The sequence below is a fragment of the Typopeltis vanoorti genome, chromosome 23 (assembly GCF_054136105.1).
Source record: "Typopeltis vanoorti isolate ZY-2024b chromosome 23, IOZ_Tvanoo_1.0, whole genome shotgun sequence".
NCBI classification, from domain to species: domain Eukaryota; kingdom Metazoa; phylum Arthropoda; class Arachnida; order Uropygi; family Thelyphonidae; genus Typopeltis; species Typopeltis vanoorti.
This window is the reverse complement of record NC_143571.1, coordinates 7,857,313-7,871,103: the sequence shown is the minus strand read 5'-3', so window position 1 is coordinate 7,871,103 and position 13,791 is coordinate 7,857,313. Positions and strand designations below refer to the sequence as shown.

The 13,791-nt window shown below is 35.6% G+C and overlaps 1 protein-coding gene across 4 annotated transcripts in view; it reads left to right on the top strand.

Annotated features, from left to right (window-relative positions):
• The window catches only part of LOC150093601 (semaphorin-5A-like), a 299,721-nt gene that overhangs the window by 140,108 nt on the left and 145,822 nt on the right, over positions 1-13,791 (top strand). For all 4 annotated transcript variants that reach the window (XM_090412830.1, XM_090412829.1, XM_090412831.1 and 1 more), the window contains exon 2: positions 7,070-7,380. In XM_090412830.1, coding sequence (XP_090268956.1) covers positions 7,281-7,380 — 100 coding nt within the window. In that variant the 5' untranslated portion in view covers positions 7,070-7,280. The remainder of the gene's footprint in view (positions 1-7,069; positions 7,381-13,791) is intronic.

The following is a 13,791-nucleotide window of genomic DNA, read 5'->3' as shown; positions in this document are numbered from 1 at the left end:
CAGTATTAAATTGCTACTTTAGCAACGCTAACTCTTGTATATAAGATCTCCGGTAACATTGAATTATATTTATTTTAAATAATAGTCCTACACAAGACAGGTTTCAGAACGTCTAGAAAGTTACCTACTGTAGGTGGATTAATTATCGTCTGTCGATTTTTTTTTTCTTTCGATAATTTTATCTTCTATCCTCCTTAAATATAGTCTAAATCCCATTCGAATGTTAGTCTTCCATGATATTAATTTGTCACAATTGACCACACTTGTGAAAAAGGCAGAGTAGGCACGAGATCTCGTGGTATTTGTAGCGAAATGGTATTTATCATCGGGATATTGCTTGATGGATTAGCATATGTTATCTTAAAAGCACATGTTTTCATTCAATGATATCTGCGTGTTTAAAAGCAAAACTCACTCCCCTCCAAAAGAAACGCCAAGGTAATATCAGAATGAAAATTACTTAAATATTGTAAGCTGAATTATTTTGAATTGCTGTTTTATTTTTGAGTCTATTATTAAACATTGTTACCTGACTAGTAGGTTAGAATAACCAGATTTTTTCCGTCTGTCGACGGGGGAAAATGTCTTTCTTTTCTTTGTTCTTTATTGAAGTATATAAAGTGTTATGATAGCCCAAACACAGTACTTCATGACTAGTTTATTATCGTCTTTTGCAATTGGTTTATCACGTCTGATATTACCAGCTCTTCGATCTTCTAAAACATTCAAACTGTGTCAACCTAAATATCTCGTCCCTCGTCTTTCATGAAATTTTTAATTCAAACGCTGTTTTTGCTAATTTTTTATCTCCCATTCTGTTTGAGTTATTACTATCTTAGATGAGTTGTGCTTACATATTCTTGAATATTAATGATTATTTCGTGGAATGGTTCGGCTACTGATGCCATCTGTTCATCTAATCTTCCTCGGAACATATAATCTCTAATGAACTCTTTAACTTATGAAAATTGGATTATAAATCTGTTCCAACACTGATATAATACCGTTAATATTTTGACTAATTTCTCTTATATCATAATTCTTTTATATACTATTCTCTTAGATATTTTCTACCATCGTTCTTTCTTTCTTTGTTACCCCTATTTAATAACAATTTTTCAAAGTAATTACTCCAAAATATCTTTAGTTTTAATATCGCATTTATGATTATTTCCTTTTGTCGTACTTACCCTCCCCCTCTTCCATCTTAATATCCTCTGAAACATACTACCACTTGCATATTTGTTCTTTCTAAAATCTGTTTAGAAAACTTCACACTTAACTTTCGCGTGTTCGTCGTGAATTATTTTTTAAACATTGCAGACGGCTTTTGATAATTTATTTATGCTTTTAAGCATATGGTAAAGCCGTCAATATTTTCTTCAGTTTTCAAATCATGCTCTAATATCTGACTTTTTTTGACTAAGGTGTTTGAATCTACATTGGAGCGGTTTGACTTTTGATTCGTTTCAAAACTTGAACACCCATTTTCTTCCGTGGGAAATGTCTTTTTATTCTACTCAACACGAAGCGTGGTGATCACTTTCTATTTAAACTCGCTTGTACATTCATGTATGTTGGGCCAAAGACATCATTTATCAACATAATAAGCATAATGAGTCTTGTATGTTTTCTACATGTGAAAACATGAAATATTGAAACATGATGCTGGTCCATATCCCAGCATGAATCTAGCGGACACTTACCATTATTATCTTTGCCCCTTTCTCCAAAACATTTCTGTATGTCTGGGATTTATTTCCTGTTGCGGTTTAGGTCTGCAACGAGAACTGGTTTTTTTTGTCAGCCGCACTGTAATTTCTCTACCTTCTTCCCTGTTAGAATTTTTCATGGGACCATAGGCACAAATTTTCCCATTTTGAAATTTGCTGACATCAAATAGTGATTTTTTTGCAAATCAAAAGTAAACGTCTTTTCTTATCTCCATAGTGTAGGCAGAACCTTTTTAATCTTTAGTTTTGGGAATCGGTAGACCATAAAAGTTATGACCTTCAGTAGTCATTTCGTGGTAGTTCATTTCTACCGACATTTGTCCATGACGAGAGCCGATCTGGTTGGCCGAGTGGTTTGCGTATCCACTCTCCAGCCAAGAGGGTGCGGGTTCGAATCTCACCAAGGGCATTGGTGTTGGTAATTGTCCTACTAGCCAATTACCATATGTAATTGGTAATACTGCGTCCTGGCGCAGTATTACCTTTTGATGTCTTTTGCGCCATAAAAATCAAATAAAAAAAATCATGATGACAGTACAGCAGCATCTGCTACCATCCAATGTTTCTAACTGGCATTATTTCCTAAAATAGTTATAGTCGATGTGTCTGAGTTAGCGACATAAAAAAAAACCGAGTTTCCTGGAGGAGAGAGAGAAAAAAAAAAAATCTTCTGTGTCATAATTGTGAACTCCTTTAGCATACACCCTTCTCCTTCCTCGTGGGGTTGAGCTTTAAGCCAACGCTTTCCAATTTTTAATACTCCGATAAACGTCTTATTAGTCTTCAAAGGTATACATGTCGAAACGGTATACTTAAAACGTAATGGATATACAGATAGACGCGACAGCTGGCTTTAATATGCATAACCATTTGTGTTATGTGCCACTTTCAAAGGCTGATCTTCGTTAGTTTGGGCGGAAGTAAGGATATGACATTAACCGAGGTGAATTGACAGCAACTAGCGATTTGCTGTCTCCATAATTATATTTACAAAAACGTAGTTGTACATAAAAGCTCAAGCGCATTCATTGCATACTGGTATACGAGACCCTTTATATTCCTTTGCAAATCAGCCTGAAGGATTCAATAATTGCTCCTCTGATGTGGTTATATAAAGACCAGGGGCGAATGCTAGTCTTGAAATTCACGCTTGCTCTTGTTATCTATGTGTGATAGGTGTGATTGAAGTCTGAAAATATATATTTAAAATTATATATTTAGAAATTTATGTACATTTTAATCATACAAAGACATCATTTATTTTACAAATGATATTCTATCTTTTTCAATTTAGTGACTTGAATATAAATTCTACCCTATGGTTCTTTATGAACTGGTCAATAACATAGTCATAAAAAGTTGGTTGTAACTTAATTTTCCTAAGCAACACGCACATTTGTAAAGGCTGGCTGAAGCTCACTGGCTAGAGCTACGTTGATTGCGTATGGCCTTTAAGCAACAGAGTGAGACGACGTGAAATAGCTATGCGCGCGCATGAAATCACAGTGCTGATGAGAGGATCTGGAAGTTCCTACAACCGACAGTCAAAGGTAGCTTTGACTAGACGAGCAAGCATCGACCTTCGATACACAACGCAAAGCTCAATTATTGTCGCGCAAGCTTAAGACATCTTCTGTCTACAAAAATAAAAGCCTAAATGGAATGCTTATAAATGCATGCATTTATTAACAAATAAATATTACTTCATTTCTCAGTTAATGAGCTTGCGCAACAAGCATGGAGAATTCACCCCTGATAAAGACAACGACTTGCAAGACAGACTGCGCAGTGTAAGTATGTTCTAGGAAATATGCGAAATTGAATAACCTCATGGACAGTGGTGTTCGTAATTTATGATGATAAATGCCATTTTTGTCAATGCCTGAAATATCACTCTTCTTTTAAGAGTGAGCGCAACCTAGCCCCCAGATTCCACGCCGATACGAAGCATGAACATAGAGGAAGAACCTTTATTTTAGGAAGGAAATTTTTCTTTCGGAATTGTGAGGATATTGCCGATGAAGAGAAACCACGGAACGTGAGAAATTGTGAAATATTCCAAGAGGAGTTGGCTGTTGCGCATTTAAAAAAAGAATGATTCTTGAATGTCTCTTGAACAAAACAATTAAAATAATTTCTGTTAATTTAAAAAAGTTTTTACGTCTGCATCACTTTAAATCAAATTATTCAAATCCAATGAAAACATAATTAATTGAACAAAAATCATTGTATATTTAGCTGGTGTGGCATGGGATGTCATGGAATTTTTAGTCTCGCTATAATCTCAGCCAGGAAGTTTGAGTGCATCAAACCCAGATTTTTTTTGAATCAGGATGTGTTTAATGTTCTAAGTAATGCATAAACTTTTGAGGCGTGAAATTGAAATAAAATGAATAAAGCTAGATAGTTAATCTGAACACCCCCAAAATATTAATTGAAATTAAAGAATTAATGTCGTGAGTCTTCAATATCATAATTAAAGACTCACGACATTAATAACTCACGGCCGAGTTATTAACATTCAATATAACTTTTCGTGCATTGGTCCCATTAATTGGTAATGTGTTACCAATTTTACATTAATAATGTAAAATTATTGAACGAAATTGACTAGACATGCTAATTGCAGCGGATGATTCGAAAAAAAAAATCCTCTTTTAAAGGAAAAATAAATCGAAACAATTATTTTTTTTTACTTATTATTTTTATCGCACAATTAGCGCATAGTGTTATGAAACTTCTGGCAAAATTGTTAAAGATGGAAAAATTTTTTTTTCTTGTGGTCTATATATACGTGATACCCAGATTATATAGCATGGCTAATTGCCCTAACTTCTGTTTTTCAATCCAGATTTTTCTCAATTAGCTTAGTGTTTTTTAATTGCACTTTTGAATAGTGCAGTATAAAATTACCTTAACCTTACAAGAATAAGTTGTATATCCAGAGTAATGCTAAGGTGACTCAAACTTGAAGGCCTTTTTTCACTTATCAACGTGAAATCATTGAAAAAATACTTTCCTTGATTTCTGTATCGTGTGTATGTAATTTCCTTTCAGTCCCTTCTTTAAATAAGAAATGTGTATCCGTGACTTTAAGGATTTGGATGTAGCATAATCTGGGAATAAACTGTATACTAAGCAGGATTTTTTTTTTATATAAAGTTTTTTTTTAAAAAAGCTTAGCTACTCCAGTAGCCGTAGACGGTGAATCAAATTTTTAATTAGTCTCTTCCTCGGTCAGAAATACTCGATTATCCTGAACTGACAGGTTTGTCATTATAAAAAACTTGAATCTTTCATTCAGCTATATTTTTGTTACATTTTTTTTTTTTACTTCGTTGTATCTCCCTTCAATCTTCTTTCTTCCAAGAACATTGATTAGAGTTCTACTATCGAGATTGATGTATAACAGTGTTCTCTACTTTAGTTTACTGGAGCATGGCATTCTTTGCCTGTAGAGTTGTCATTTTTTTTAAATTTAATATCAAACTTATCAAGCCTTGAGCCATTACTATGAGAAGCATGTTTTTTTTTTTAATTGCTGATTTTTAACGAACTTACAAATACCGAAGCTGTTTCTAAATTTCACTTTCCTGTCGATAAAAATGCAAAAGAAAGGGGATTCGTTTTTTTTTCCCCTTCCCATAGAGCTGGTTAAGTTAAGCAGAACAGGTCATCTTTTAATCCTGTAGCGCTGCTCACAAAAGGTCCCTTGTACACAGAAATTCTTTTAGCAACTTGATACATTATCAGCGCACTAAAAGTCCACTCGGAATGAAACATGTTTACTGTGCGGTTTGAAAATAAGCTCTGACAATGTTGCAGGTAATATATCATAAGTGACAGCAGGAACTTGAATTATAATTACCTCCTTATAAAGAAACAAGAATTGTTTTCTAAGCGTATTTGCCTCAAGTGGCAGTATCACGCGGAAACTGCTTACTGTCTAGGGCGAGATCCAAAATGATTAGTTGTCGTGATTTCACTTTGTTTGTCATGACTTGGCTTTTGATTTCATGTTCTCAGATAGCTGACTTTCATACGTGTTTGAGATAGTGATTTTGAACAAAATCTGTCTTAACGAACAGGGACTGATGAAATACGCGAAAAGATCCATTTAAAGGATTAATGACGTGGCTGGCCAAACGGATGCCCTCTGTTATCTACAGGCTGTAAGTTTGACTCGCTGTGGCATAGATGCTTAAATGTCTAAAAGACATTTGAGGTGGCAGATGATTTTCATTGTCCGGTCGGAAGTTTTTGAATTACGACCGAAACAACAAAACTACGAGAATGTATCTTATCTGTTGATTGCTTGGTTACCTTCTTTCCTGGCTTTTCTCTTTTGGAAATGAAAAAACCCTGCCTTCTCCGTATGAAACTGGCTAACTTGAAGCCTTCTCCATGTTTACTGCAGACTTGAAGTGGCGTGAAAGATCGCGTTTTTTCTCTAGAATAGAAATTCCGGATTAGCTAATCCTTTGCCTTTTAAATAAAAAGATTGTCGTATTAAATGTTCGCAGCATTTTCTTGAGCTAGCTGGATTGTAGGGAATATTATATATCATTTGCAATTAATTTTTTTAGAAGTTTTCACTCGTCCTTTTTGGAAAAATAGTTTTTCATTCTAATATGTAAATGTAGGAGCATTCTGATGTGGCACTGATATTTCACCACTGAAATATGTTGAATAAAATTACCGGTATATAGAATTATTCAAAGATTCTCAGTCATTAGAATTATATTTATTAAATTGGTAAGGAGGTGTTTTTTTTTTTTCAATATAAGAAATTGCAATTTTCATGCTATTTTATTATTTAAAAGAACTAGAAAAACAGTAAATTTTATTAGCTAGCCATCGAAGGCAAATGCGCGCATGTCTCGTGAAAAGTTAAATGTTCAATCATCTGGTGGTTATTGAGGAGAACTTTAACGTCTGTGTGATACCGGTCGGTAAAATATTGTAAGCGTCCATTAGAGCGAATTAAAAATATACAGCGAGTTTGTTATTGTAATTCGTTTGCAAGCATTTTACAGCCGGCCAGACTTAAGTTACGGTGAAATTGCAGTTGAAATACGTATTCCTTGTTGTGTAAGGTACGTTGATAATTATTTTAATTGCATGCAACTAGAGGTATATTGCCAAAAGCCGTACTTAAATGATTGACGGTTGTGGACTGTATTTTATGTTAAATATGAAATTTCTTTTTTGAATTTAATATCTTATTTCCCTTATAAACGGAGGAGTTATATTCTCATGATAGCATTTATGTTCATGTTCTCTAATTTTGTGATTATAATTTCTTTAGTAGCCTTTCTTTTTTTGTCTTTCTACAGATTTAATCCTTGTGCAGAACCTCATCCGCCTTCTTGAAGGATACACTTTAATAGTTGGCGGGACCGATGGCCTTCGGCCCCTGTCTATTACTAAATCTAATTTGGACTACATGCGGAGTGACTGCATTCAGTTAGCTCCGGGCATGTATGCCTCGACTGTCTTGAGCTGATAAAGGACAATTTCATTGGCATCAAATTCGTCAAGTTGGAGATGGCTGTAATCCAGACCCACTGGGGGTTGTTAGCTACCTCAATGGCCTTACTACTGCTGTCGGTGTATGGAAAAGACTACCGCGTTGTGACTCATGAAGGTAAGTAGGACACATCTATATATCCGCACTACCTCGTTCTAAATGTCAAATAATCGCAGTATTCTTGCTTAGCGAACCTAGAGGTCAACCGGCGCTCAGTCAAGGTGGCGAACAGATAATGCTGGAAATAAAGTTGATACTTAAGTCATGTTAATGGCTATGGGTTTTGCTTGTGTATTTACACAGAGCACGTAAAGCTGATATTAGTCCATATTTTAATATTTAATGTCATTATGGTTTGGGGGGGGGGCATGAATTGCTCAAGTAACCGATATTTTGAAGCGTGATCAAAAAATAAGAATGCAAGAAATTTACAAATGCAATTGGAAAACGAAAGCAGAACACACTTTGAATTGTTATATACGATGTTTGCTCAAAAGGTATTTGAACTGATGCGATTTCACAAAAGAATAAGACATGAAACAATCAGATATTCTCCTTTCAAGTAAACCCTTTCTGAAGCAACACTATCGTTGCCGCTGCTGGGAGATCTAGAAGAAGGAACTCTCCATAGCAATAGGGAATTGGAATGACCACTGCTGTTGGAAATAGTTTTCAATGTCTAAAAGCATCTCAGTTTTGTATAATGACTCGAAAGCAAATATTTGGCCGTTTCGAACCTTTTTTTTTTTAAATCAGGGGAATAATCTCACGGAGACCAATAAATCTGATGCACATAGAGACAGCTACGTTTGTGCTATAATCTTATTTTAAAAGAGCCTCAGTAGCTCAGTCGCTACAGACGAAGCCCTTTGGTCGGAAAGACCTGGGTTCGTTTCCGTCCATGACGTGAGGAACCTTTATGTGGTCTCTTTCGATTCAAGGTGAGTTAACCGGTCTCATACGGTTGTAGAGAGTTTTTCTTCCGGAAGCTGATTTTTCGTCCCTCAGAACAGGCAAACCCTCCCCGTGAACACAGGCTACTACAGTCAAAAATACATACTTAATCCTTCATTAGGAAGGCTCAACTAGTTCTAAGGGGGAAGTCGAAGAACGGGGGAACCCCCCACACGAATAAAAAAAAAAAAATTAAAGGACACGACTCGAAATGTGCTGCCCCCCCCCTCCCCCAACAATTTTATAATTTCTCGACGTTGGTCCTTTGAACTTCAAAGTGCAGACAGTTTTGGACTTAGCTACTTCATTCTTCAAATCGCCGGAACCATTCTGACTTCTGTACGTTTGCCCATCTGTATATGCTGTTTCCAGTAAATTGTTTCAATGGCATTTACCAATATTTAAAACAAAATCGAAATGAGCTATCCGTACTCATTGAGATATATCATTCTATGAATACTTTGAATATTATTCATTTGAAAATCTTCATTGAAGCTTAAAATAGTCAAATTTTTGTAGGTCCAAGTTCGACTTGCTTCGGATGCCATTGTGGAGAGACTCTAACACTAAATTGTGTACTCTAGTGGTTTTCAAATAACTCTAGAATTTGTGGATATCCACAAATCAAGCTCAACATTTTTTTTTTTTCTCCCCTACCCGAATTTTTGTTGGTTTCAAGACCTTGGGACAGTGTGGAGAATTTGATTCAGCATCTACACACATATATATCTCATTTGTTCGCTTTAATAAATTAATGTAATATGCAGGTACTTGTCTTATGCGCTCTTCTGATTTAGAAGATTTTTGTGGTTTCCACCCATGAGAAGTGGATGGTATGAGTATTTTTTTTATTTTTTATTTGTCCATAATTTGGACAACATAGAACTTTTTCAAGCCACTCAGGACTCTAGTAAGCAGGACCATTGTCTCTCACCCTAGGTGATGAGATTGATCTCCCACATAATAACACTCGTAAACATCCATGTCCACCGGGGGGGGGGGGGATTCTAACTCAAGTATGTTGGTTGGAGAGCGGGTACGCGATCTACGCGGCCAACATTCTGTTGGCCGTTGACATTTGTGGAGTATTAACAATGCCATCCCATACGATGTTATGCAATCATGAATTGTATAACAGTGTTATGTTGCAACAGCATGACCCGATATACTCCCTCAATACTCATATTCCTGATACTCCCTCAATACTCATAGTACTTAGTACTCTGATCCTTGTCTCATTATTTCCACGAGATGATCGAATCTAGCCAAGGGCATGGATACTTGTGATGGTAATACTAACCAATTACCATATGTACTGCTGTGACCTGTGCCCATGTCCTGGCGCAGTATGACCTTTGATGTTTTTGCGTCGTAAAAAATCAAATAAATAAACTCCACCTGATGGAAAATAGTAATGGCAATATCTTGCTTTTCAATAGTGATGAAAATAGTAATGGCAATATCGTACTCTTTCCGATTGAATTTTATGTGTTCGTATTGATTGACCCGCGGAAGCAACATTTTAAAAAATGTTTGTTTTTTAAAATCCATAAAACCAACAGAATGATAAAAGTAATTTCCGACCTTTTTTTCAGTTTTAGAACTTTGTTTAAAGAGGAATATTTCACAGTAATAATCACTTTCGCAGAAGGTCATCTGAATTTTCACTTTATTGGCTTTCATAAACTTCTTGTCTACCTGCTGGTTTTTCAAAGCAGCTCTACCCCAACTACAAATAATCCGCGCCTGTCCCAGGACTATGCAAACATGCCTGAAGTGTATCATTTTGCCATTTTTCCTTGAGCTAAAGCCATTGGTACTTTCAAATGCGTATTCTTTTTCTTTTGCCTTTTTTATCACACAAGCTTATCTCAACTGAGCCAGCTATTTGTCTTGACCTCTTTTTTTAGTTGTCATTCGGCAGACTCTCCGGTAAATGATAGCAATTATCACTAAGAAAGACGTTATCATTTACCTCTAAGTGCACGGAAACGAGTCGAAATGGGGAGTGAAGCTAATTGTTTTAATTTTTATGACTGATGGTTGCGATATAGGTAAAAACGAAGTGTGCTTCTAAATAATTAGTTCTTTTTAGTTTGCATTTATCTCTTTTATAACCGGTCTGTCGCAACGTAAAATATTGTAAAGTGCATAATCCATTGTGATGGTTTACAAATGTGTTTAAACAATGTGAAAGGTTTTGCTGAAAAGGTTAACTTCATCACAAAGAAAAGCTCACTCCACTGACCATAACATCAGATTCCCAAAATATCTTATTTAGATTCTAACAACAAAAAGGCTCTAATATCTTGCAAAGCCTTAAGTCTGCATGAATGCTCACCATCATTCTGTTTGGATAGTCATCTGTGGAAGTTTACTAATAATTGCCCAAATGTGCAGTGGGGAACACCAAGAATGGCGAGAAATAAATAAAAAGCGACTTGACCATTGGGGACGATGACTCTATTGCCAAAGAATAAATAGCCATAAACTGCGCGATATGGTTACCGTTGTTCATCACAAAATGCTCTAGCTGATCTATCATATTCGAATAATGAATTTCAGTATAATGTAATGCTACTCGTATATTCTGCGAAGTTACGAATAATCCCATACCAAAAATCACAGTATAAATGAAGTAACGCTAATATGGGAGTAATCATTCTGTCAATTGTGAAATTACCGTAGTTGGGCAAAGCTGAGAGGTGCTATGAATATAATCATATCAAGGCTTTTTCACTGTTGGAATTCTGAAAATGGCTATTGTTCCCAACTTGATTTCTGATTCTTGATTGTTACTCAACATTGCTTAAAAAAAAAAAAAAGCAAGGGGGGGTCATCCTACGAACACAAACTTGCTCTATGGCTGTGAATTTATTTATTTTGTCAAGTGTAGGATGACTTCGTATACATAGTTATTTTTTCTTTCTAAATTCTGTGGTCTTTGGGCCATTTAGATGGAAATGGCCTCATTCTCCAAAATCCACGAGTTCTTATTGTGTCTTTCTTACTTCAGGCATAATAATTGCCGGCCTGGTTAGCTGGGTGGCTAGCATATCCTTTCTCCCATCAACAGGCCGAGGGTTTGAATCCCACCATAAGCATGGATGTTTGTGATTGTCTTTAGGTAGATGAATTTCATCGCTTGGTGTGAGACCACCTCAAAAGTTCAACGTTTAATCTCTAAAGCACGTTTTCCGAACCAGGTAAAAAAAAATAAAAATCCTTTGTTCACTCACAGTGCTAATGTCCTATAGGTTTCCAACCTTTCGTGGGTGAGAATCACATAAAATAAAGAACATAACTTCTGCTAGTGCTGACTGTACTTCGTACAACTTTTGCTAATATTTTCCTTATGCCACGTTTTATTCATTATTTACTTCCATTGGATTACGCTCCAGAGAACTCGTAATATATTTCAGCTTAATTACGATAATCCAATGTTTTCATCGAGTTTCTAGAATGGCGCATCCGGTGACTGGATGTTGGTGCCAATATACATGAATATGTATATACAATGAAGCCTATTGGCTCTTTATATTTAAGTAACTTAATGGTTGCACCTTTTGACAACTAGTATAGCAGAGTATATAAGTTCTTTTCGCTATACCCTTTAGTATCAATTTGGTCTAGCTACTCACTGATGAAGCCTCAAAAAAGGCTGAAACCGGTCTGGGTAGTGAACTCCCTACCATAATGTAATAACAGCATACATTTCCTAGGAAATGTGGTTTTACATTATGGAAAATACCAAGAATAGCGATCAGAACTATACCACCTTTGCTGCGAGTTGCCCGAGATTGCACTACGTACTAAGACTACTTGCATTAAGCTCACGCTAGTAATCGCCGATACTTTTATAGTTTACTATATTCGGCATGAAACTCTGATTCCAATCTTTGAGTTTTTTATTCGGTTTTAAAACAATGTGGGATTTAATATCTCCTTAATTTAAATACATGAAGAGTTCACTTTTCATTCTTTACGCTAGTAACAAGATATTGATAAACCATGAATTTGACATCTCTTAAAAAAAAAGGTAATTTTCTTTATCTCAAAGGTGGAGAAAATACGTGTGAATATGTTCTTAATTTCAAACGACCAGTCGATTATTAATAAGGATTGGAAGTAGGTGATAGCTTCTTAGATATTGGAGACCACCAGTAGCAAAATTGCTTTGCATCAAAATTCCTGGACGATGAAGAAATAGTACCATGAACATAAATAGGCATGACAAGATCTTATTGTCGAAGTATCAAGAGACAATATCAAGTGGAAGAAAAGCCAATATGTAAATGTTTTTTTTTTTTAAATATCACATTTAATAAAATGTTCGTATACATTTCCTCGCGATAAGGTGCATTTCAAACTGTTGAATCTAGCTATTTGATTTTTTTTTCCAAGCCGCTGTCCTACAGAGTTCCAGCAAAATCTGTACCCATGGGATCACTAGTGTTTTCTCTTCAGCAGCAGAAACTTATCCCTCTCATTCGGGGAATAAATGACCACAACCAGCTAACTACAGTTGGTTACGTCAATATATAAGATAATGTATGCAATTTAAAGGCCATAAAATGTAGACGTCACGTCATTGAGTTGCTGTTCGGTGCATCAAAGCAAGTTATGCGGGGTGTAAGTACTATAAGGAAATGAAAGGTGATCTGATTTCTTAAGTGTGTAATCCTTCGTTGGTTTTCTATGGAACCATTCTGTTTTTCTAGCAGTTTTAGATCCATTGCTGACGCATTACATTTTTTTATGTAAATCTTGGGAGTATGTTTAGTAGTGTGCCTGCTGTTGTGCCACTTAAGGATAATACAATATTGCGACATAAAACTTCTGGCGTTTTCATTTCGTCAGCAGGCAGTGATCAGAATCTGAGTTTTACAACAAGATGGCCCTCCCAGCGTTCAATGGTTTTTTTGAATTGCATTGCGCCAAAAGAAAAGCATAGACCCGGGAAGTCAAAACTTAGTATGTCATAACGAAAATGAGGAATACAGGTAGAATACGGGAAAAGATATTAGTAAATAATGCTTTTGGTGAGGAAATTAGTCTAAATAAAAGGGTAAACTAAATGCAGTAATATTTTACTGTGGTAATACAGAGGAAGGGAAGTACCTAATACAAATGGTGGGAGAAAAGCTTGCTTTTTTTTTTTCCACGTAAAACTTAAGTCGACAAAATTACTTATTACAGTATATTTACAAATGAATCTTAATATCCAAATTCAGATATTATCCTAACATCATTTTTGCTTATCATTTAAAATTGTTTTTCGCATCTGGTCCAATTTTAGCACAGATGGGGCCGCAGGTGTTCCATCTATACTCTGCCGGTTAAACCATTGTCATCGTGCTTGTCCATCTCATTACATGCAGCTGACATCGTACTTTGTATTTACTAAACCACAACAACTTGACTAGCGAACTTAATTTTCTTCATAACAAAAATAAAGGTAACGAAACAAAACCATAGATGCTATTCATGTCATTAATCAGATTTCAGTGAACAATTTTTAATAGCTTGCGAAGACGGAACTTGACCTTCTAAGATAATTTTTTAATTAACTTT